We start from the raw sequence: 25,556 nt of genomic DNA, 5'->3' as shown, positions 1-25,556 counted from the left end.
GATGTTTTCATTGTGACACCAATGGCCTATTCACACACAAGCGCCTTTATATTGGGGGATCATTCATCAGTGCTTTGTGTGCTAATTCTAGTCTTATATTTAAGCACTAACCTGGTAGCTGGAGGTGCAGCTGGGAAACCGAGGAGGCAAGCCCACGCCATTCCCAATGTGGAAATTCAACTTTTTGCCCCTCTTCTGTCAGTTCCCATCAGGCTGGTGTATTTATTACACTAACAGGCAGAGGGCCTTCTTGGTAGTGGCACCTGCCCTGTGGAATGCCCTCCCATCAGATGTCAAACATATAAACAACTATATGGCTTTTAGAAGACATTGGAAGGCAGCCCTGTATAAGGAAGTCTTTAATACCTGATGTTTATTGTGTTTTTATATTTTGCTGGAAGCCACCCAGAGTGGCTGGGGCAACCAGTCAGACAGGAGGCATATAAATAATGGCCTCGAGTCCTTTTATTCCTATCTGAATAATCCTAGATGTTTGCATTCATTTTATAAATCTTTAGCTCATCAGTTTTGCACCTGGTGTAACATTTTATAACTTTTTATAAGCAGATGAGTCTTACTTGGAGGGGATAGGTACTTATCTCTTCCCTGGCCCTATTCTGGCTTTCAGTGGAACTGAGCTTAGGTGTGAATATCACATTTTAGGATTGTGTGTACATTCTTCAGCTCCATACCAACGTGATTTGGTGTTGAGTCAGATATTTGCCAAATTGGGTTTGCTTCTAAGTTTCCTTTGAGAACCCAGCTTTAGTTCTGGTTCTGAAAATTACTTTAGAAGCACATTCAATATGGGTTTTTTTCCCCATCCAGGGTAGTGACAGTCACATGTAATGCCAGGGCTCCTTGGCTGTGGTGCTGAGGAAATTTCACACATGGGATAAAGGTGCTCATAATCTCACATCCTGCCAATAGCTTTCTCAGCCCCATTTCTGTTGTACGTTGTGCCACATGTTGTGTCTCCCAAGTGCTAAGTTCCCTTTCATGTTAAGTTGGCCTAGATGGGAATAGCTTGTTACAGCCGACAAAGATTGCTCTAGAAAAAAAAACCCAATTTTAACAGCAACTTGAGCCAAATTAAGCTGGAGTTTGTGTTTCCCTTTTTTACTTTAGAAGTGGCTGACCCCCCTTCCCTGTTTTGGATAATTTTAAAGGCTCCTTTCCCTTCACAGACATTATAAAGTTTGCATGGCAGCAGCATGCAAACTGCAATCCCCTATACAACCCATTGATTTAATTCTGATAATGCTGTCTTCTCAGTTAAAGTGCCCATTTGAACTTAACACGATTCTTTAAAAAATAAGAGTACGGCAAAATTTCAGCAGGATCACAAACTTTTAACATACTCGTGACATTCGTGAACCCCTGAAAATAAAGCAGCAAGAACTATCAGTGACTGACCCTTGCATATCAAGAAGTAGCACGTATAGAAAAAAGAATGGGGGACCTGCGTGTACATGCAACGTAAAATTATTTGGGTTGTTTCTAAACCTTATAGGCCACTTTTTTCTTTCAGTCTATATACATTGCTGTCAACTCTTCCCTTTTCTTGCGAGGAATCCTATTTGGAATAAGGGAATTTCCCTTTAAAAAAGGGAAACGTTGACAGCTATGTCTATATATAATGCACATAGCTATTCTAGGTGGCAAATAGGAACAGGCCAAGTTCCTGCACGTTGTGTTGTCCATTCTTGATTCTTAAGACGCCTTCCCAGGTTGCCAGTAGCATGAGTGTGGTATGTACACAACTCTTTGAAATGCTCCTGCAAAGAACTCTTGACCCAAATTGACCCATTGCTTCAAGAAGAACTTGATGTTCTTGAGTGTACTTATTGGGTTACTTATGGCCCTGGGAAATAAATTTCTTTCTAAGGAGCTATATTCAGAGATAAGAAACTATGTCCATTCTCTCTCTTACCCCCCTGAAGAAGGAAGAACCACAAAACATTGCAGTCCTGTATACCTCACGTTTCTAGTTCTTTCCAACAGGTTTGTGGGATTGGTTTTTTGTTTTTGTTTCAATGCATGACTTTCACATCAAAACTCACGCTGTACCCTGAAACAGAGACAACTGGATGTGTCTAACAACTTCATACCAGATTATTCCACCCCCGCAGAAAACAGGAAAAGAATCCTGTGCAATTGAATTTTTAAAAGAGTTATTTCTGGAACAATCTAACTTTCTCTTCCTGTTTTGGGTTACAGCATGACTGCAGAGTTGCTTCTGTTACCGAACAGCAAATGCCATGAGCTTTCAAAGCAGAACTTTTCCATTAAATATTATGTTCTGCTTCAAAAATCCATGGGGGGGAAATGGCACCCTGAACACCTGTTTGCTTTCTTTCGAAGCCCCTTCTCCTATTCAGCTGGTAGCATCGCAGTTTTTCTTGGTAGCTTAATTCTTAATAGCTTGCCTGAGTCACTTCTGGGGTGATGCAGCTATTACCAACATAAAATGAGAAATTGTTAATGGAAATGGTCAGAGGCCAATCTTGTTTAAATCCACTCCTATTCATACATCTCCAATTCAAAAAAGAAATTAATGTTGCGTCGTACCACTTTGAAAAGAGAATAATAAGGGAGAAGAATATTAGCCCTACTGGAAAAAAATGGTGTCTAATTAGAATACTGGAATTAAAGATAGAATGAGAACAAAAGACTTTGTCGTATTATTTTGAAATAATCATTTTGTTGTTTCCCCTTCATTCCGAGAATGTTTTTTTCCCCCTGGTCCCCCGTTGTCCTGTCCTTACTTAACCTCCATAGAACTGCTTCATTGCATGCCTTATTAACCCTTTGTATGTTCATTTTCTTCTGCTTTAAAAGCATAATCCATTAGAGTATAATCCAGATGCCTTGAAGAAGTCTGCTGTTCAGAAAGCCCTGAAGGTAAAGCTAATACACCTTTCCATTTAAAGTCACAACGTTAAATGGAGTCACAGAGTCACCTGTAACAAATTGACATTCCTATGTATTTTTTTGTGCCACAGAACATAATCTTACTACTTGGTACCAGGCATTAAGACACAGAGTGTTGATCTATTTGTCTGTGAGACAGCACACCGGAAATCGTATCAGTGTAGCATTGTAAACATTAAAACCTTATTATAACCAAGCAAAAACAAAGCTGTAAACAAAGACAAAACTACCAGATTCTACTGTGAATCATGTATTTACTGTATTTAAAGCGTAATCAAATTTATCAGTAATCTGTGATGAAAGCTGAAGTCTTCATTATTAGGCTAGTATGAGGTGCACTTTAAGAATATGACTATTATAGAGTTGGAAACAATCTCAGAAGGTCATCTAATCTAACCCCCTCCTGATGCAGGGAATCAAAAATTGTTCTGCTTAAAAACCTGTAACAGAGGAATCCATAGTAATTCCTTATGTTTAGTCTAAATCATTTCTGTTGTAATTTGAGCCCATTGGTTCATTGCTATCTTCCAGCACAGCAAAACATCAAAATGAAATTGATTAGAAACTAGCTTTGTAGACTTACTCATAGCAGCATGTTTCAGGATGACCCTTATAGGTACTGGCCAGAATTCACATAGACCAGTGGCAACCATAAATTGAGTTCTGTCAAGTAGCAGGAGGGTGCCTCCAGTATATTTACCATAGGAGTAATCTTTCCAAAATAAGTTTGCAGCACAGAGACACTGAAAGACGTAATTAGTGCCATTGGGTGGAAAGAAAGGATTATTTACAAACATCTGTATGCATATGCAAATGCCCACAGTCGGCCTCTCCTCCCCTGGAAACAATCCTAACTGGAAACAGGGTCAAAGGGGATGGATATAATTTTATTTTATTTATTAAGTTTATATATCTCGGGGTCACAGGGTGGTTTACAGTAATTGTCCCTGTGGACAGGAAGTTACAGCTTCTTCTCACTGGCCATTATAATAGAATCATTGACTTGGAAGGGTCATGTAGTCCAACCCCCTGCAATGTAGGAATCTCAACTAAACATCCATGGCAGGTGGCCATCCAGCCTCTGCTTAAAAACCTCCAAGGAAGGAGAGTTCACAACCTCCTGAGGGAGTCTGTTCCGTTGTCGAACAGCTCCTACTGTCAGAAAGTTGAGTCGGAATATCCTTTCTTGTAACTTGAATCCATTGCTACGGGTCCTACCTTCCAGAGCAGGAGAAAACAAGATTGCTGTATCTTCCACATGACAGCCCTTAAGGTATTTGAAGATGGCTATCATATCTCCTTTCAGTATCTTCTTTTCCAAGCTAAACCTACCCAGCTCCTTCAACCATTCCTCATAAGGCTTGGTTAGAAACAAGGCCAAATTAGTGGATCCCATGTGCGATGATTTAAAATTGCTGTTTTGCAGCTGTTGTATGAGGGAGCATACACTTGTTCAATATTCCTGGAATATTTATGCACTGCTTTACAGCATTGGATTAGCAAAATGGAAATAAATTCCCTTTACTGGGAGAGTTTTTATATTTGTAGACAGTTCAGTGCACTGCAGAAATACACACTTTGCTTATCCTTGTTCTGTATGATAAAAAAAAAAAAGATTCTTAACTGCAGCGTTCAGGAAGACTAAAAAGAGAGAGTAACATAAAGGAAACCTGTGAATAGTGAGAAATAAGAAGGGATAGGCATAACTATTTGGAAAACGGAAAGTCAAGCACCCAGTAAACAAAAAGTTCAATCTTGTAAAGGTTGGTGGCTGAGAACTTGATTTAATGTTATCTACTTCATTCAGTGATCACTAAACCAGTTTCTTGGCAAACAGCCCCATGGTTAATATTGGGGGGGGGGGCATGTTTGGTGAGGATCAAAGGAACTCTCCTTTTATTCTCCTGAGCACATAGATGATTAATGATATGGCTTATTTCTTTTAAAATTGAGTATTTTGTATGAGAAATTGAATTTGCACTTAAAGATGAATTGCAATAAAAAAAAACCTTCTGATTTGATAGGAATCAAAACATGCTGTATGATTCTCCTAATCTAAAAGTTTTAGCTTTACTCAGTGAAAGATAATGATCACTAAAAAGAGAGGCATTAACAATAGCTTGTGTATCAATTAAATCTAAATTTTAAAATATTTTTATTTGAAAATTTCAGGACAACAGCTGATTTAATACATGTTTATGAACCTCTAACCATTTAACAGTTTATTAACCTATGCTTTTTAAGCATTTTAATTTGTCCTATGTCTCAAGTTCAAATAAATTTGTTAACAATCTAGGTAATGACTTTTAACAACATTAATAGCTGCTTCGGATTAACTGTTGTATATACTTCTCTTTTTAATGAAAGTGTTTCTGTGAGACATTAATTTATAGCATGTTAACAGACATTCACGACTGGGGAATGTTCAGTTTCTGTGAAATGATGATAAGTCACTGTTTACTTTTTGCAGTTTGACCTAATGGTATGCAACTGGGGAGCAAGGCTCAGACCTGACAGATGGTTGGGTAAACCTATAAGTAAACCTATAAGATATCATAGCGCATCTCCTTCTTTGCTTCTCCTCCCTCCGAAAAAAGAAAAAAGATGTTTTATGAGTCTGAAGTTCAGCTTAATCATAATATTCCATCATACATATAATAAAAATAAGCTTTCTAAGCTTGCGCTTTATCCATATCCCCCATCTGCATGCAGACCGCAACATTCATTTATTTTTTTCTGGGATTTGAAATGCTTATTAACATTGAGAGGTTGAACTTTATGGAACAGTTTCATTCAAAAGTGTGGGGGGGGGAATATGGGAAGGAATTTGAAACTCAGTTGTGGCGGTAGTCTCCCTGTACAGAATATTTCAAGGTAGGTGTGTGTGATTGCTGTTTGCATCATAACCTATAAACAACTTTGTAAAGAATACAAAATAAATGGGTGGAGGGCTGGGTTCGATTAATGGAAAGCCCGAATGAGATATTAAAAGAATTTCATTTTTCCCCCTTCGTCTTCAGTCAGGAAAGAAACTAAATAGCAACCCCAACCCCCTTGTTTTGCTGACTGTTGGACACAAGGCACAAGAAAGTAAGGTAAGCTCAAAGACCTAAATCTACCTTGGATAAATATTGAGGCATTCTTGTGAATTCATTGCTCGCAGTTGTTTACGTGTTACATGTAATAGGAGAGATGTTTGCAGTTCTCCTCCTATTGAGAATCAGGCTGAGAGCGGGTTAATTTGTTAAACCAAAGAAAAATGAGTGACATTTGTGTTGTAACCCATCCTGAAGGACTGGGCCTTTATTACTCTTGTATCTTACTTTTCCTTTAAGGAGCCCAAGGCCTCTTTAATCATCCTCATAACCTTGTGAATTGTGTTAGGCTGAGAGACAATGAGAGACTTGCCTGAAGCCGCCATCTAGCAACTGAAACGGGGTTTTAAACTTCAGTTTCCTGCATCCAAACCCACACTCTTGCCATTATGTTACTCTTGGATATGCTGGGAAAGTCATTTAAATCTATAAGGGGCATTTGGTTCACCATGTAAGCTTTCATGTGATTTTTCTAGTCCATATGAACTTTACCGTTTTTTCAGAGTACAGTGTGTGAAAGTTGCAAGGCAACTGTATAAACTGAGCTTATTTTTAGCCATTAATTGTAATAAACAAACTTCTCCCTACCCCTCAATAGATTCGTTACAAGACCAATGAACCTGTATGGGAGGAAAACTTCACTTTCTTTATTCACAACCCTAGACGGCAAGAGCTAGAAGTTGAGGTAAGATGTCTTTCTCCTCTGAGGTCTTTGCCTCTCCCCTGTTTATACCAGCTCCTGCCCCTAAGTAATCCCTTCCAACAGTGGCGTAGCGTGGGTTGTCAGCACCTGGGGCAAGGCAAGTAATTTGCGCCCCCTAACCCGTGGATTTGCGCCCCCTAACCCTAACCCCCAGATGTTGCGCCCGGTGTGGCCGCCCCCCCCTGCACCCCCCCACGCTACGCCACTGCCTTCCAATATCCCTGGGTTACTTTTCTCCTTCCCCCATCTAGTATTTTGATTCCACCATTCCTAAAACAGCATGGTAATACTGTGGTACCTCGGGTTAAGAACTCAATTCGTTCTGGAGGTCTGTTCTTAACCTGAAACTGTTCTTAACCTGAGGTATCACTTTAGCTAATGGGGCCTCCCGCTGCCGCCACGTGATTTCTGTTCTCATCCTGAGGTAAAGTTCTTAACCTGAGGTACTATTTCTGGGTTAGCAGAGTCTGTAACCTGAAGCGTCTGTAACCCGAGGTACCACTGTATCTTCTAAATGAGTTGTCATTTTAATGTGTTGCCGGAAAAAGGTATTGTAGCACCTTACACAGCAATACATTTGTCATGGCATGAGATTTTGGTTTATGGCACGTTTGAGGCTTTGCCCTGGTGCCAATGAATCTTACTCCCTTGGACATGAAGTTATTAGGATGGTTACCTCTCCTTCCTTGAAAAGTGCGTGGAGCAAAAGAAGAAAGTTTGAAGAGTTGACACTCTTTCCCACTTCCTCCTTCAGCTCTATGTCATTTCCAAGGCTCATATTTATTCTATGGGATCCACCTTTTCCACAGACCCCTTGGGAAAGCGAAGTGTGTGCATTCTTTCTTCTTTCTTGCTTCTCTAGTAGGGTGATTGATCTGATGAGAAGGGTAGTGATCAGAGGCGGTGGCATTCATAGTACTCTTTCAAAAATCCAAAGGTGTCTATGGGCCTAAAACGTTAGTGACCTCTGTAAGATTCCCAAAAAAAAACCAAAAACAAAAACCCCAGTCTTGAGGCTTCTACTCATTTGGATGACAAGATCTTGGGTAACCTTGTGTCACTTCTGCAAATGCTGAACAGTTTGCACAGTCAAATTTGTTTTACTAGACCAGACAGTAGCATTTTAAACAGCTTCTATAATGTTTATATTGGTGGTCACAGTAAACCTGACTGCATCTGGTGCTGGAATTTGGGTGTCTTATCAAATGGAGCTGATGGCCATGAATCTAAAGCCCCCCAGTGTGAGCCTTCAAACTCAGCTATTATTATTTATATATGAATCATTACATTTTTGTTTTGCTTGGTTCCAGACAGCAGTTCTACTTTAATTCGACTTGGGCAGATTATTGCCTTTTCCATAGAAATAATACTATTGAGTAAAATACCGGCTTTTCTCTCTGTAACCAGTTAGTGAAGAAGCATGAAGTTGTTGTTGTTGTTTAAAAAAGGTGTTTTATTGAAAAGTCGCTGATCCTCTTTATGAGTTTGAGTCAGTTTTATTTAAAATGTTCAGTGTGCTCAGTTTCTTCTCCTTCTCCAATAGGTCAAGGATGAACAACACCAGTGTTCCTTGGGAAATTTCAAGCTTCCTCTAAGTCAGCTTCTTGAAAGTCAAGATCTAACTATGCATCAGAGATTTCATCTTAGCAATTCTGGTCCAAACAGCACTGTAAACATGAAGATTGCACTCAGGGTACATGATCTCAATGAATATATGTTAAAGAACTGGGGGAGTGACATGCAAATATATGTTCCCAAGTTTGGAAGAAAACAAATTGCATTAAAAAAAGAAAATAAATTGCAGTTCCTTTCTGTACTGCGCCAAGAAATTAATGCCATGTTCTCTGTTCTGTGGCTTCTAGATTCTTTCTCTTGAAAAGCAAGAGAGGTCTCCAGACCACCAACACTCAGCCCAAGTGAAGAGGCCCTCCGTTTCCAAAGATGGAAGAAAAGGTTCTTTCAAGCCTCAGGTCCCCAGTTCTCCAGCAACTGACTTGAAAAAACACCCAGTTTCCACAACAACAGACACTGATAAAAAGACTGATGTGGTTGAAAAAAGCCATCCCTCTAATCCTAGTCCTCAGTGGCCAACAGATCTCAGCAGAAGCTCATCCAGTCTCCTTGCCTCCAACTTGAGCTATTCTCCCAGCCACCTTTCAGTCAAAGAACCTACTCCAAGTATCGCTTCGGACATATCCCTGCCCATTGCCACGCAGGAGCTGCGGCAGCGGCTGAGACAACTTGAAAAGTATGGTCCTGAATTCTTTTTAAATTAGGTTTTAGGCTAGGAAGGAACCAGGAAGGCCATCAAACGTAATGGATGGGAGGAGCTAGGGTTCCTTTCACAACAGGACATGTAGTCTAGACAAGCTTTCATCAACCTGGTGTCCTCCAGTTGTTTTGGGCTGTGCAGCTGTGCTAGCTGGGGCTGATAATAATAATATAATAATAATTTTTTATTTATACCCCGCCCTCCCCAGCCAAGGCCGGGCTCAGAGCGGCTTACAAGCAATAATAAAAACAAGTTGAATGATTACAACTTAAAAACAAAATTAAAATACAACATTAAAATATTGGAACATTAAAATATTAAAATGTAGCCTCCTCGCAGGAGGAGAAGGAAAGAAAAAAGAAAGAGAGGGAGGGAATCAAATTGGCTCCAAGCCAAAGGCCAGGCGGAACAACTCTGTCTTACAGGCCCTGCGGAAAGAAATCAGATCCTGCAGGGCCCTGGTCTCATGAGGCAGAGCGTTCCACCAGGCCGGAGCCAGTGTTGAAAAGGCCCTGGCTCTGGTTGAGGCTAATCTAACTTCCTTAGGGCTCGGGACCACTAGGGTGTTGCTATTTATGGACCTTGAGGCTCTCCGTGGGGCATACCGGGAGAGGCGGTCCCGTAGGTACGAGGGTCCTAGGCCGTGAAGGGCTTTAAAGGTCAAAAGCAGCACCTTAAATCTGACCCTGTACTCCACCGGGAGCCAGTGCAGCTTGAAAAGCACTGGATGAATATGCTCCCATGGCAGAGACCCCATGAGAAGCCTTGCTGTAGCATTCTGCACCCGCTGGAGTTTCTGGGACAGATGGGAGTTGTAGTCCAAAACATCTGAAGGGCACCAGATTGATGAAATCTTGTCTAGACTACAGGGTGCGATGTTGCAGCAAACCTATGAACATTGATGAGAAGGTGCCTTCAGCATCCCTATCTAACTATGACTTGAAATAACAAATTGTGGTCAATTAGGCTTTGCTTTATGTCCAGAACCTATCTTGTAAGCCTCTCCAGAGGGAATGATACTTTTTCCAAAAACACTGGCATATGTTGACACAGTCTTACTGACCACTGAGAATTACAAACTGAAACTTGGCTTGTGAGGTCTTAAAATAAAGATTATGTAGCTTGATAACAGCTGGCATCCTTAGTCTATAAATAGCAACTATACCTAATTTGCCATTGCACAGAAGATAAATGAACAGTGCAGTATTATCCGATGTAAAAATATTTGTTGCTTCTGCAACTCAGTGGCGTTTTTGACAACAGAACATATGAGTAAACAGTTCTCATTATTATAGTTGCCTTCGCCTTTGTAGGTATGTCTTTAAATTTACCAACCTAAATTGAACCCCATTCTGATTGGTACACTAGTTCACTTTCTGCTGGCTCTTTCTAACCTAAATGTGAGGCACACAGTGAGGATCCTTTTTCAACTAACATGGAGAGCTCATATTGTCTGTTGACTTCTCTGTATTATTCTCATGCATTTGGTAACTTGGGAGTGTTTCTCCATTCAGATGTATAAGCTTCTGAATGTAACAGAATGTTATTTTGACTTTACAGCTTTCTTAAACATATTTATCATCCTTTGTTCTTTAAAACCACTGTGCCTGAAGAACAGTTCATGCAGTCTGCTGACATTTGCACACAGCAGCAATCGCCTTACATGCTGCATCTGTACATTGTAATGTAACCTTCACTGCAGAGTAGATATGAAGCATGCTCTAGCTTCGTTGTCGGAGGCAGTGTGCCTCTGAATATCAGTTACTGAGAATCTCAAGTGGGGAAAGTGTTCCTGTGGGATTCCTATAGATTAGATGAGCTTTCGTTCTCCTTCTCCAGGCTATCTCCACTGTATTTCTACCAGAAAAAGTTGGGTTAAAACAGCATGCGGGATGTCTTCTGAGTTTGTGAAAGGTCATAGCCTTACTATTGAGGGGATAAAAACTTTCAAGAAAACAAATAAACCTGCTTATGTATGTCAGTTGCTTCCCCAACATGGCAACTGAATATTGACAGTATTATGAGCCAGTGTGGTGTAGTGGTTAAGAGCGGTAGTCTCGTAATCTGGTGAACCGGGTTCACTTCCCCGCTCCTCCACATGCAGCTGCTGGGTGACCTTGGGCTAGTCACACTTCTCTGAAGTCTCTCAGCCCCACTCACCTCACAGAGTGTTTGTTGTGGGGGAGGAAGGGAAAAGGAGATTGTTAGCCGTTTTGAGACTCCTTAGGGTAGTGATAAAGCGGGATATCAAATCCAAACTCTTCTTCTTCTTCACAGTGGCACAACGTTAGGACAGTCTCCGTTGGGACAGATTCAATTAACAATTCGGCACAGCTCACAAAGAAACAAACTTATGGTTGTGGTTCACACATGTAGGTGAGTATTACATTGCTTCTTTCTGTATCTTGCAGCAAAACTACTACTATTCATTCATTTTAATCCAATTATATACTGCTCCACTCCTGATAACAAAGCAGTTCACCTTTACAATGCACAGTAGTAGAACAACAACAACAAAGAACCCAACAACAGAATGTAACCATAAAAGCCATCTAACCATTCCCACAAACTGTCCTGTGGCTCAGCAGATCTCTCAGCCTAACTGTCCCAGGTGAAGGGTTATGTCTGCAAAAGCCAATGAAACTAATAGTTGAAGACTGATGGACCTCTAGAGGCAAAGACGTCAACACAACACAACACAACCAGGAAGCCTTTTGAATAGGCCACAGTTCCTTGGGTATCACGGGACGGCGGTATCCTAAGAAGGGCTCCCTCCAGTTGTAGAAACTGGGAAAAGCGTTCTGTCATGTATCTGTATAGACCTTTGTAAATTGATGGCAACACTTTGAATTGGGCTTGGAAGCAAACAGCCACTGCAGGTCATGGAGAATAGGAGTAATACGGCTTTGAATTGGCCGATCACTCTTAAGTCACTGAACATCGGCTTTCTCCACTAGCGGCAGCCTCCTAGCAAGCTGTACAGAAGCCCCATGTAGAGCACATTGTAGTAATCCAGACTAGAACTTACCAGGGCATGGATCACCGGGGTTGCATTCAAGTGTCCATTTGTTCACTATATAAGAGAGATTCCCTACCTTTAGCTGTTCATTTCATTTGTTTTGGTTTTTTTTAAATAAAATTGCTTTTAATGTTGGTTTTTTTTATTGACCATTACATTTTATTTACTTTGAAACATTTTGTTAAATATACTGCAGTAGAATAATAGCAATGCTCAGAGCAATATGTAACCGTAAGCAGCAACTGTCTACCATTGGCTTCTGTTATTGCAATGTAGTAGAGGCAAGCCCCCTCCCTTCCACCAGCACCATCTACCTTATTCAGAAGTGTCATTCGAGCCCTGCAGCTCATTCTGATAATCTATTCATTATATAATTTGCATGAGTATGTGTGGATTCCAGGCCACTTCCCTAGAAGGACCACTGTAGCTGTCTGTATAGCGAATACGTTGCAGAGGGGGCCATATCTTCTGGACAGATGATGTTCCAGATGTGCCCCCAGAACTAACATTTGCAGAATCTTGGAAAAGAGGACAGGGAAAAGATATTTCCCTGAGTCTCTGGAGACCTGATACCTGTCAGGGTTGGCAGCACTAGTGTGGGTGGACCATTGTTCTAAGTCCAGCATCAGATTGTATTAGCCCAAAGCACAGGATAGTATTATCCCAAATAAGTTTTGAGGCTTATTACTGAGCCGCTGAAATGATCTAGACTTCGTTTGTGACAGTTGAAATGTTAAGAAACCACGTTTCATTAAAAATGAGATATTGAAAACATTTTAAAGTGCTTTCCCTAGAGAAATTATGGGGAGTTGCACAATTGCCACTAGGATATTACAGTGTTTTGCTAAAATTTGGATTTAATTGGCAGAAGACTAGCATCTTTAATATTACTGCTGTAGGGTAAAATTCTATGCTCATGCATTTGGTTGGGGCGAGGGGTGTCTAAAAGGAACTTGGGTAAGAAATGGGGAGTTGGTGGTTCATTATCTCCACCATATTCCTAATTTATCCCTGAGTAACACTGACCCAAGAAGAAGCTACATTCCTAATAACACACATGGGAAGGTGATGATGAGTGGCAAGGAGTTTCACTCCTCTGTGTTTTTCATGTGGTTTGACAGCCCATCACCTCTCCATTAGTGCTGTTTCCTGAGCTCTTATTTCTCTCAGTTGCATCATATTGAAAGCTACTTGCAACCAGAATCCTCTTTCTGGGAGGCAAGAGAGTGATTGTGTATACAGTAGGCAATATGTTAGGAGAGAAGAGATTAAGAATCAGCACATACAGAAGACAGTCAGTCTAGAGGATGAATACCGAGGCAGTTGGTGTGAATACTGAGACAATGTTCTTAAAAAAAAAAAAATTTGTCCTCTGTTCTAATGTGGTTATTTTGTGTTTCTTTGATAGAAATCTAATTGCCTTTTCAGAAGAAGGATCTGACCCCTATGTCCGAATGTATTTATTGCCTGACAAGAGGAGATCAGGAAGAAGAAAAACAAGCGTTTCAAAGAAGAATTTAAATCCAGTGTTTGATCAGGCGTATGTTGCAGTTTCTCATTTGTTGATTTTACAACATGGAGTTGACACAATCTTCCTTTGCTTGCAGTGAAATAGAAGTAATCAGGAGTATACAGTAAACTGTTTAGGAGTAAACAGATTTCCCAAGTTTGTGTTTTCTTTAACACTTATTTTAAAACAGGGAACATGGTTTAGTACAATGTCTGTTTTAAAAGGTGATTGGTTTTAGTAGCCTGGTATACTTAGAAAGTAGAGATGGACAGAAATCTCAGAAAGCAAATAGTTTTGCAGAGGGAAGTGCTCACCATGAGGTGAGAGGGAGTTTATGTTCGTGAATATTTTTCCATTCAAGCTCAGTTGGAATCTCTCAAAGGCTGCTTTCAGAATTTCAGGGATTTCCCTCCTGCAGACCTGTTTTGCAGTTTAGAAATACAATTTAATAAAAATATAAACAGAGATTCTAAACCTGCTGGGTATCCTGTATCCTTATTGTGTTCCAATTCATAAGCTCACTTTAAGATTGTTTTCTCTGAAAGATTGTTTCCCTTTTCAGCTTTGATTTCAGTGTTTCATTACCTGAAGTACAGAGAAGAACGCTAGATGTAGCAGTGAAGAACAGTGGAGGTTTCTTATCCAAAGACAAAGGGCTGCTTGGTAAGGTAAGTTACAGATATAAAGAAAAAATACAATGGAATGCCAGTGCAGGTAAGTGTGAGTTAAAATGTTCTTCCTTTCTCAAAATACTACAGCCTAGAATCATCAGCGAAGCTGATACAGGAGATGCAAAATGAAGTACTTTGTTTTGACTGAAGATTCAAATCAAAGGAATTATATAGCACATAGTTAAACTATGGAATTCTCTACCACAATATGCAATGAGGGCTTTAAAAGGGGATGAGACACATTCTTGGAGAACGTGCTCACCACCTGCTTGTGGGCTTCCCATAGACATCTAGCTGACCACTGCGACTACAGACTGCTGGACTAAATGAGTCTTTGGTCTGATCAACAGAACTGTTCCTACTTATGTAATGGTTAGCAGCTTCTCTTGTAGGCAGAATGGTGATTAAACGCAGAGGGTGTGGAGAATGAGAGAGACAGTCTTAAGAGAACAGAGGGGCTTTAATCATCACATCATAGGAATGTAGGAAGCTGCCTTTTAGTGAGCCACACCACTGGTCCATCTAGCCCAGTATTGTCTGTGCTGACTGGCAACAGTTCTCCAGGATTTCAAACCAGCATCTCGCCCATTCCTACCTGGAGATGCTGGGAATTGAGCGTGGGGCCTTCTCCGTGCAGCAACGTGGGAGCCACAAGTAGTCAACCCACTTGCTGCAATGTTGTGTAGTGCAGATCTGGACCACCTGAGGAAATCTGAAGCAGCTGGGCCTTCCAAAAAGTCACCAGCCATTACAGAAATGGTGGGAGGGCAGCCTTGCAGCTCGGCCTTGGCTCTTGACTCTCACCCCAGAAACTGCACCGCTAGAAATAGACAATGTGACTTTGGCGTGAGAAGAGAGTTATCTACCTGCCTTTTGTCTGAGCAGAGTTGCTGCCTGCTGTAGCCTCAGGATCTGAGCTATAGGCCCTAGCCTAGTGAGCTTGCCAGTACCCTTGCAAGGCCCCCAATAAATACCCAGTCCTTGTGATGATGCAGCCAGAATGTATCTCCTTGACCTTTGACCATCTTGGATTATTAAAGCTTGCCAGAGTAAAGTGAAGGCACGAGGCAGGAGTTGGTAATGCAGGTGAGCTGTGCACAGGCATGCTGCCAGCTAGCTCTGCGGAGGCTCTTTTTATTAGCACAGTATGCAAACCCAGGCAGATACATTTTGGACTGTGACCTTTACACATCTTCCAATCCCGAGATCGAGAGGTGGTACAAAGTTATTTTGGCACCTGTTTCCACCGCATCATTTTCCCCTTGAACAATGTATGACGAAGGAGACAAAGGTCACAGACAGGGCACGGCAGACCACTAAGAGAGCAAAGGTTAGATAGAGGGCAGGATGTTCAGACAGCTGTGGCATTGTCTGCGGGTGGGAGTGTGCTCCGCACCTGAAGGTCACACATTCAGACAGTGGAGGCCTGTCTGCAGGAGGAAGTGTGCTCCACACGCGGTGGTCATTCCTTCACCAGAGGGGTATCCCCAAGCGGTTTCAGGGTGTGGTCAATGCATCTTCGTGGTCCCAGCTGTCCTGAAAGGTGGCGAGTTGATCACTCTTGAAAAAGCTCACCCTGGACACTTGCACTGATTGCAACTTCCAACTGGCTGAAAACTCCCTTTTTAGGCAAGGTGATAGAGGCTTGTGGCGCAACAAATGCAAGTACCGATCCAGATTCAGCACATGGGAATTCTATATCATTCCTGTGCCGCAAAATGTGTTGCTGAATGCTGTCACAATGTGACTCGAGCCTTTCAAGTTTGAGAGATGGCATCAGCAAAAGTTCTACTTAAGCAGCTGTAGGGCACTTACAATTAAAAAAACTAAGTGTTAAATCACTCCCGCAAGATATTAGCAGGCCCAGATTTCTCTGAACTTAATTAGCTGCTTCTTTTCTCGCGCAGGTATTGATACCACTGGCTTCTGAAGAACTTTCCAAGAGTTGCACCCAGTGGTAAGTACAATCACACTGGCACTCTTTCCATCTTACTTATTCTTGGTGCTTCCAATAAGACTACTTTTCTTTTTCTTCACCTTCTAGGTATGACCTGACAGAAGATGGTACAAGGCCGCATATTGCACCTTAGGCAGTTTGGGATGCCAGAAGCTCCTGTTCATATACTTTTGCCATCCTTTATATATTTTATCAACATTGTTCACACAGATGTATTAATATTTTTTATAACTCTTAGTTATTAGGCTCAACCAACACTTCCCAACAGTTTTATAATACTTGGACATTATATGTAGGCTTAAGTCCGTTTGTTAGCCTTTTTTCCTTCATTTGTTACAGCTACTTTAATGTGCAATAGGGTTTGTAGAGTAACCATGTTTCAATGGAATCTTTTATGGCATTTGTAACCTTGAGAAAAGTGAGATTTTATCTGGTTTTCCTATCTTGTTTCATATCTCACCAAGGTGTCTGCCATGTAAATAGATGCTATTTTTTTAAAGAGAGTTTCCCCCAATGGTTTGAAGACAAAAGGAAAATGTAAACACAAATGAGATCTTTTTCTTTTAAATGCACGCTAAAAGTTTAAGGCACAATGTTTAGGGAACGGTTTTCACAGCAAAATTGTCTTAATCCTAATATGACAGATTTCTTTAAAAAGAAAAAGTACAGAAGGAATTAATTGAACAGTTAGCCCATATATTTCTGGCCTTAAAGCCTTGCAAAATGGGAGAGTACAAAATATTAACTTTTAATATTTATAGAGAAAGGTATTCTTGGAATTGCAGATAATTCATATAATTCTAAAATTCATCCAGATGTTATAAAGAAAAGTATATATAATTACTGTACAAAAAAAATACTGTATGAAAATAAGATGATCATGGTGTTGAAATAATAGTATATTCATCTAGTCTCTTAAGATGCAAAAGTGAAGACTTGAGTAGTACAGTGTTTTGTAATGCACTTTTGCAGTCATTGCTTCCTGTTTAGAATTTATTTGCCCCACCTGAAATACCAGAAAACTGCCTATGCAACAATATGGTTAAGATGTACTGCAGATTAAGAATTGATAACCATCCTAATGATTCAGAATCTGTGGTGGAATCACATTGATTGTTTTACATATGAAGCTTCTTTAACTGGGTCTCTAGGATGTTTATCAGTGGTATCATAAAATGCCTGCAGGTCTCTTAAAATGGAACTCATATTATAGAAAGCTCAATATCTAGATTTCTGGTTAGCTTTTTCCAGTTGCTTCAATGCTTGGAGCAGTTCCTTCTCTTTTGGGTCTGATCTATGTGAAACACTCACATTCCATTCAAAACACCACTGCATTCTCCTGCAAGGACTAGTTCATACACCACCAGTTAAGGAATCTGTTACTAGAGATTGAGCAGACAGTGTGCTCCACAAATTCTGCAAAATCTGCCATGAATCTGGAATGTGTGGATCAGAATGATGTTAATGCAGTAAAAATGAGCCATTTAAAATCAAATGTATGTTCTAATCAGTGCAGCTTTTTCATTTGATTTTTACAGGCCCAGGAAATGCAGGAGTGGTTTGCAACAAATGGACTTGATAAATGTTTTGAGTGTGAACGTTTTGCTTCATTTTATTCATTGTTACTTTCAGAACAAAATCAATGGGGCATTGATTATATCTATTGCTTCCTTTTTTTGGAAAGCTTTCTCAGATGGTTTTTAACAAAAATGTATATTTTTGTGGTTTAACCCAAGAAACAGTACACTTCCTCTGCAGACAGCCTCACAATCTTGGGTAAATATGCAATTGCTTTTTAAAAACAAAATAACAATTTATCATTAGTTGATTCTCTTGGGGTGGCTGACTACAAGATAATGTTTATGGGTAAATAAACTCCTGGAATACTAGCTTTATAATTAAACTTTCATAACCTTAATTCTCGCTTTAGACAATTGGAATAATCCAACAGTAACGCCTCCTGCACAAGAACCATTCAGTTGAGCTTGCACAGAAGAGATTCCCATGTGCCCTTCAAGTATACTAAGATTACCGAAGTGCCTGTCATATAGATGTAGCAGACTGTTCATACCAAGTTTAAAAAACAAATTCATTTTCATTTGTCAGCGTGACACATTTGTACATACCCATTGGCATCCCATATGTAACATCAAGTTGTATTGTGTCATCTTTGCTAGGCAGACCTGTGCAGCATCATTCAGATAATTTGGCACATGTACATGAGCTCTGAGAGAGAGGCTCACCATAAACATAGCTTAGATTAAGGTGGTTCCTGACTTCCTTTTAAGCATCTTCACTATACGACCACCATTAGACAGCTCAAACAAGGGAGCACATATAATAGGAAGAAGAAAAGCCATAAGCTGTAGTTACCACAAGCCCTTATGAGAAATATGAAGACAAGGGAAATGTGACTCAAAGTTAAGTCCTATTGAAGAAAACTACTAACCCATATACCATAGTGTTCTCTCCTGGCTAAAATTGGTATTAGTGAGTAAGAGCATTGTACAGTGGCATTAGTTATGTTGAAATTCCTAAATGATGAGATTCTTGGGAGAGGATGCCATAATGCCAACATGTGGGCATGTAACATTGTAGAACAAACAGGTTTCTCGTTGTGGTCAAAATTCGGCAGGAGGGTCCTACATAATTCTTTTGAGTATCTGAGTACCAGGTATGGTAACCTCTATTTCATGTATCTGCAATACCTTGGCATTAAGAGTAGGATATTGGTGGGAATGCATAGAGGTAATGCAGGCTACTAGGGAACAGCGTGAAATACTTCCAGTCTATTATTAAAGTAAAAGCCGTCGTCTTCTCTCTTCATCCCCTGGTATATATCAGTGTTCTTTCCCTACATCCCAAGGTATCCTGCATGAGGAAATAACAAATAGTAAGAGTTATGCCAAATGTGTGCAAAAAGGGATTTGTAACAATGTGAGAAGTGGCCATCAGGTGGAGAGGAGCTCGCTCTCAAAAATCTGGACCAAAATCCTGGCTAATTACAAAGAAAATGCTCTTTTCTACCTTTGGAAATCAGAAGCTGCATGCATGAATCTATTCTGTCCACAACTTGGTGGTGGTAAGATGAGGAAGAATGACGTTTCCATTAGCAAATCAAAGACTGAATGTCATCAGACTAGCTTTCCGCGTTCTTTATTTTTTTAATTCTGTGCCTTAAAGGAAAGCTTAAATACTTTGTTTCAACCCAAGCTTTGTTCTCTGTATCTACCAGTTTTTGTTGCGTGCTATTGAAACTGTTCAGTGCTCTATGTTGCTGGAGAGGAAAGCAACACTTTGCATTTAGAGCTATTATAATCCAAGCACCAAGTCACTATATTACGTGGGTTTTGGATTAAATTATTTGAACCTTCTCTATATCAGGCTTGCAGCAACTGCTGAAGGGAGGAGATAGGGTGATCAGTTTAGTACAGATTGCCTTTTTCGCTCATGTAATTTTGCAATTGCATGTATTTATTCAATAAATGATTCATATGGGAGTTATTGGTGGATCTTTTTTTCCTTCATTCCAAGAAAGTCTTCAATATTTATTTACCTGACATAACAGGCAGTCATTAGTGCATCAGTGATTTACTGCATTATCAGAAGACATGTATTCTGTGTATGTATGTTGACTACTGAAATCAATAGGAACTTCCTGCGGTACAGGGAAGAGGTTCATTGATAAGCCTAAGCTTATGCCATTGATGAAACTTGAGAAAAAGCAGATAGTTCCTTCCAAGACTTCTGTTGGTTGGATATCTACACTGATATAGCCTCTGTAATAGGTTTCCTGCAGAAGCAACATTTTTCAGAACTCACTCACATTGTGTTACAATGTAAGTATTTCAGAGAAGGTAGATGGAGCAAGTAAGGCATACAGTGGTACCTCGCAAGATGAAAAACTCGCAAGACGAAAGAGTTTTTCCTTTTTTGAGTTGCTTCGCAAGACGAATTTCCCTATGGGCTTGCTTCGCAAGACGAAAATGTCTTGCAAGTTTGTTTCCTTTTTCTTAAAACCGTTAATACCCAGGGAAACCGTGCTTCGCAAGACGAAAAAATCGCAAGACGAAAAAACTCGCAGAACGAATTAATATCGTCTTGCGAGGCACCACTGTATTTTTAAAATGGTTTTCAGTTCAGAAGAGACACGTCTTGTTCAGTTGCCCAGTTCATGGAAAACTCTCATAATACTGGGTCAGATCTGCTTTTCTTTTACTTCCATCAACATTTCAGCTGTGTTAGAAATTCCTATGTGCATTGTCTTACAACAGCTGATTTTGTATTTTCTTGCATTACTTAATTCTGCTTTTTAACCTATAAGCAAAGGCAGCTGTGGTAGCCCATAAGAAATTCAGAAATGCATACTTGGGCAATACTATTATTAGGCCAACCACAAATATCATAAACAGGTGAGCAAGGTACTCACTTCTACAAAGGCACAAAGGCTGGGAGGGGAGGCTGATTTCTGCAGTGGCATCTCAGTCCCCACCACACCTTATGTCACATATGATGGCAGGTGTGAGTGGTTTCTGAAAAGCAGCCTCGTAGGCCCAGTAAGCCAAGTTTGGCCCACAGGCTGGGGGTTCCCTCTGATTTTAAAGGTATGATGTCCATTTAGTCACAGTCTTATGTTGGGATAAAGAAACACAATGTTTGATTCACCCATTAAAAAAAAAAAAATCTAAATCCAGCCATTACCTGGGTTCATCTCCATCACTGGCTTCCTTGTTAGGTGGAAAACAGAAATAAACTAGTTTTTAAATTAAGGATGCTGAGATTAACTTTAGTTGCTGTCCTAGGTGAAAAAGCTAAATAAGGTAATTTAAGATAAGTGGTGCATTTTTAAGCTATAAGGAGACAAAAAAGTGAGCTCTTGGCAACAGTTCTGATGCAGTCTCAAATAGTGTGCTTTTTCAATCATGCACACAACTCATAAATAGCACTAGATGGTGCTATAGATTCTGATGAATAAGTGCTCTTCCCAGTCAGTTCAGCCTATTCATGGACAAAAGCTAAAAGCTTTAGTTGTACCTGGTTTTTTCCCCTGGTATATCGTAATTTGAGGAATGTACTGTGTGTACTATGAATATGCCCTTTACTATGGACGTGCTCAGGAAATCTTGTAAACATTGCTGGCTGTTGGTTTTTAAAATCTCTCTTTTTATGGTACCACTCTTGATTTATGTCTGGTTTTTGTACCCCACCCTGGAATTAAGTGGGGTGATGGGCTGGTTAAAAATATTTTGAAAAATAATAAATTTGGAAAACTGATAATAAAAATAATAAATTTGGAAAACTGATAAAATACCACAATTATTAGAATGGAGAATCAAATTTATTGAAGTCGTGATGATGGCAAAATTAACAGCATCAATTAGAGGCTACTCTAATCAAAAAATTAATCAAGAGTGGGAATGCGTTAAGGAATACATGAAAAAAGTCGGTGCTGGAGCTTAAAAATTAATATGCAAAAGTATAAAAGGCGCAAGGAGATAGGATAATAATATATTAAGGATGGAATAACAAAGTGAATAATGCAACAATAACAAAAATAATAGTAGGTAAAGAGGATCGCAAACGGATGGAGGGAAGTACTGGGTTGTGGGGGAAGGAGGTAAAGGGATTAATTGAAACTGTTAAAGATTGGTATAGGATTTAAGAGATTTAAATTTTCATAGATTCTATAAGGAAAGCAGCAGCAAGAAATATCAAGTAAAGGTATCGGAGAGGAAATGAAAACATGTAAATGAAAACATGAGACTTATGGTTTTGTTACATATGGTTTTATTTTGGAGTTGTCTGTTGTAAAGAATGTATATTATGTGAATAAAATAATAAAGGATGAAACTAAAAAAAAGAAAGAAAAAGAAAATGTTATTAGCCTAAAGAGCTGTAAGTTAATACATAATGGAAAAAAACAAAAAAGGCAGAATTATTTAGAATTGGATAAGAAGATGGCGTATATAATGTTTGTTCACTTATCAATGTAAATTATGCTTGTGCATTTAGACCTCTACACTCCTTCAAGGTGTATAGCCCTACAAATCCACATTGACAGTTCCAACCCCCCCCCCAAAAAAAAGTAATAGTAAATACAGTAATAGTGTGTTAACCATTGTTTTTGTGAGAGCTTTTTAAGAAGCAGATTATGAGACAGGGCATTTGGATGATGGAAATCAGACTTCAAACCCTAAGGAACAGCTAGGTTTTCTAGAATAATGTAATGTAAGAAGGTTCCCTGTGCTGGGAAATTGCAGTACCCTGCAGTAGAAGTAGAATCACAAGAGAAGATACGCATAAGAAATAGAATCTAGTCCTCTGGAAAGTCCCTTGAACTTCTGGCCTGGCCATATTAACATTTGCGGCAGAGTGCATGACAGATGCCCCATTAGCCTAAGTGAGAGGAAGGCAAACTACTATAGGATTTAGGAGAATTTTAGGAGTGATCTTACAATTTTATAAAAGTTATTGATGTAATACAGTAAGTGAAATGAAAAATAGAAATGGAAGGAAACATTAAACGTCAATTGTAAAGAAATCCAATAGTAACAAAGTGTATATAAAATAAGCTTTACTGCAATATAAATAGCTGTTCCAGAATTGTCTCCTCACCACTCAAGTGTGCACTATATAAAAGAAAACTGACTCTCATGTCAAAATAACTGTTTTCTGAAGGGGCATAGATGGTATATAGCCAAATAGATTCGCCAGCTATCATATGATGTCACATTCTGGGAATATTACTTTTGTTACTGCTGATAGCAGTGAATAATAACACAAAATTACAATGGCTTGCCTGAGGCATTCTAGACTCCTTGACAGTTAAGAGGGATCTCTTCAAGGGGGGGTGGGGGACAAGACTGTCTGATGAAGGGACAGCATGGAAGCAAGCTTGCATTTGCTGTTGCTGAGCAACCTTGTATTGAAGGCCCCCTTTCCCAGATTGCTTTAACAAGATTTGACGGGAGAAGGATAGTTAAGTATATGATTAATAAAAAAGGTATAGATTATTCTGAACTGATGTGCAGACACGTCAAAATGGAATTGTACAATTTAGGTACTGTTGAAGGATGACACCCTGCAAAAAGTTGACAACTGGCTCATTATTACCTGCACAAAGCAATTCTTACATCCCTTTTTTGTTTTCTGCTGTATCACTTAAGATCTGATCTTTGTTATTATTCAGCCTGCTATGATTTCTGTGTCAAGAGCTAGTTGCAGGGACATGTTGAAATAAAAACCTGAATTTAATAAGCTATGTTAAATTGTAGGGAGAGATGTATTTCAGTGAGTTTACCTGATGGGTACCTTTCAGAGTTGGAAGCATTGATAAATTACTGCAATTTGTACCCTGGCACTGCTTGCAAATGGAAGCGCCAGCCAATTAATTAGGCATATATCCCTGCTTTACAATGGCTGCTCTTATTTAAACTGCCTCCACACTGTTGCTGTAGGGCTGTTAAAGCTGAGCTGTAAACAGCAGTCAGAGGGGAGCAGGAAACCAGTTGTTGTGCCAAGGAATTGGAGTCAAGGAATTGAGCCAGAGAACTGAAGAACATGCCAAAGCCAGAAATATATCCGGCAACGACTCAGCCCAAAGTCTGAGAATATGTCACTGTCCAGACTCCAGGATGGTACCACAGTCAGCAGTTGTGGGAGTTGCACATGCACAGAGTGTTGCGGGTTCCTGGTTCCAGCTCTAGCAGCTACAGTTTTCTTGGAGTAACTCAGATTATTTTTAACTTTACTTCACTTTCTATTCCCACCCCCTGCACAATACACTTTAATAAAAGCTGCTTTCTCATATATTTGTTTTATAAAACTCTTTTCCATATAAGTGCATAGCCCCATATAAATGTCTAAAAATTTAATAAACCCTGAAGCCAAACTTCATTACAATGTATTTTACCCCATTGGAAAAAAGTCATATTTGTCAACTTCTGGTTCATACTCTGCATATACTCTGGGGCTAGTCTACACCATATGGGCCTCCCCATTTAGATTTAGGTGGCATCATTACAGCTGGAAGCAGAAAGGTTCTCTGTCAGGTAGCACTTTTAAATGACAAATTAGGAATCCTAACATTTATATAATAAACAAAAAATGTGCATATAAAATTAGAAAATGAAGGTTCTGCTGCTTTCTCTCTGAGGTAGTAAGCTACATACCATATAAACAATTTCAATAAATTCAAAATGCTCTTCTATTTCTTAACAGCATCTTGGCAGTCAAAAACAAGTCTCCTTTTTCAACTGCTCCTCAATCCATAGTTCCACCTGAGGTGGCAGAGCAGCCTGCCAATTTCTGATACTTTTAACTGGCTCTTCATTGTAGCATGTAAGGTCTGGGGAACGAATGCAGCTCTCCAGTCCCCCCTTTCAGCCTCACGCCACAACCCCCATTGGCCCTGCCCAACTGGAATATGAACTCTGATAATGCTTCTTAATAATTCTTAATTAATCTGATAATTCTTAAGGAAATCAGACCTGAGTGCTCACTGGAAGGACAGATCGTGAAGCTGAGGCTCCAATACTTTGGCCACCTCATGAGAAGACTCCCTGGAAAAGACCCTGATGTTGGGAAAGATGGAGGGCACAAGGAGAAGGGGACGACAGAGGATGAGATGGCTGGATAGTGTTCTCGAAGCTACCAGCATGAATTTGACCAAGCTGCGGGAGGCAGTGGAAGACAGAAGTGCCTGGCGTGCTCTGGTCCATGGGGTCACGAAGAGTCGGACACGACTAAACAAAAAAAAAAAAAAACAACAACAACTTAGGAATTTAAGTAGAATGTAATTGGTTGGACCAAAAGGATGTGCAGCTTAATAAAGGTCAGCTAGGAGGGATGGACTGCGAAGCCTTGAGAAATAATTAAAAATGAATTGTGAGATGTATATAACAACTTTTGAAAAATGCGTAAAAATGAGAAAAGAATTGCACTGTTAAGCGTGCAGTCCTAGGCATGGCTTACTCGTAAGTAAGCCTCCTGTGTTTAATAGGGGGGAGGGTTTATTCCTATTGTGTTGAGGATTGCAGTACCTCACGTGACCTCCAGGATTTCTCGAGAGCCCGCCCCCCAAATAAACGCCAGACAGACGGAAGTTTTACCTCACGTCTTAATACATATTATTTCTGAAAAACCAACCAGCCACCTCAGCGAACGAACCCCTTAAGCGCGCACAATCCCACACCCTTTGCAATCCGCCTGAAGGCCTTGAAATGCAGCAGCGCCGCTACTGAGACAGGCGCTTCGGCCTCCGGGTCCCAACCGAAGGCTGACGGAGAAGTGCGCACGCGCGAGACGGCGACGGACCGGAAGAAGTCTCGCCGCGCGGCGTCTCCCCGCCTCTTTCCTTTCCTCACTTCACCTCACCTCTCCGCCCTCTCCCCGCC

General features: G+C 40.2%; 1 protein-coding gene across 4 annotated transcripts in view; it reads left to right on the top strand.

Annotated features, from left to right (window-relative positions):
• The window catches only part of ESYT2 (extended synaptotagmin 2), a 67,548-nt gene extending 47,887 nt beyond the window's left edge, over window positions 1–19,661 (top strand). For 2 of the 4 annotated variants that reach the window (XM_083466728.1, XM_083466726.1), the window contains 10 exons: window positions 2,842–2,904; window positions 5,955–6,029; window positions 6,628–6,714; window positions 8,276–8,425; window positions 8,595–8,980; window positions 11,282–11,380; window positions 13,432–13,563; window positions 14,096–14,201; window positions 16,112–16,161; window positions 16,249–19,661. In XM_083466728.1, coding sequence (XP_083322854.1) covers window positions 2,842–2,904; window positions 5,955–6,029; window positions 6,628–6,714; window positions 8,276–8,425; window positions 8,595–8,980; window positions 11,282–11,380; window positions 13,432–13,563; window positions 14,096–14,201; window positions 16,112–16,161; window positions 16,249–16,294 — 1,194 coding nt within the window. In that variant the 3' untranslated portion in view covers window positions 16,295–19,661. The remainder of the gene's footprint in view (window positions 1–2,841; window positions 2,905–5,954; window positions 6,030–6,627; window positions 6,715–8,275; window positions 8,426–8,594; window positions 8,981–11,281; window positions 11,381–13,431; window positions 13,564–14,095; window positions 14,202–16,111; window positions 16,162–16,248) is intronic. The other 2 variants (XM_083466729.1, XM_083466727.1) reach the window with 1 other exon arrangement.
• Window positions 19,662–25,556: the final 5,895 nt, after the last annotated feature.

Source organism: Podarcis liolepis (genome assembly GCF_965112155.1).
Source record: "Podarcis liolepis genome assembly, chromosome: 12".
NCBI lineage: Eukaryota > Metazoa > Chordata > Lepidosauria > Squamata > Lacertidae > Podarcis > Podarcis liolepis.
The sequence above is the reverse complement of the archived record's forward strand: the minus strand, read 5'-3'. Positions and strand labels throughout refer to the sequence as shown.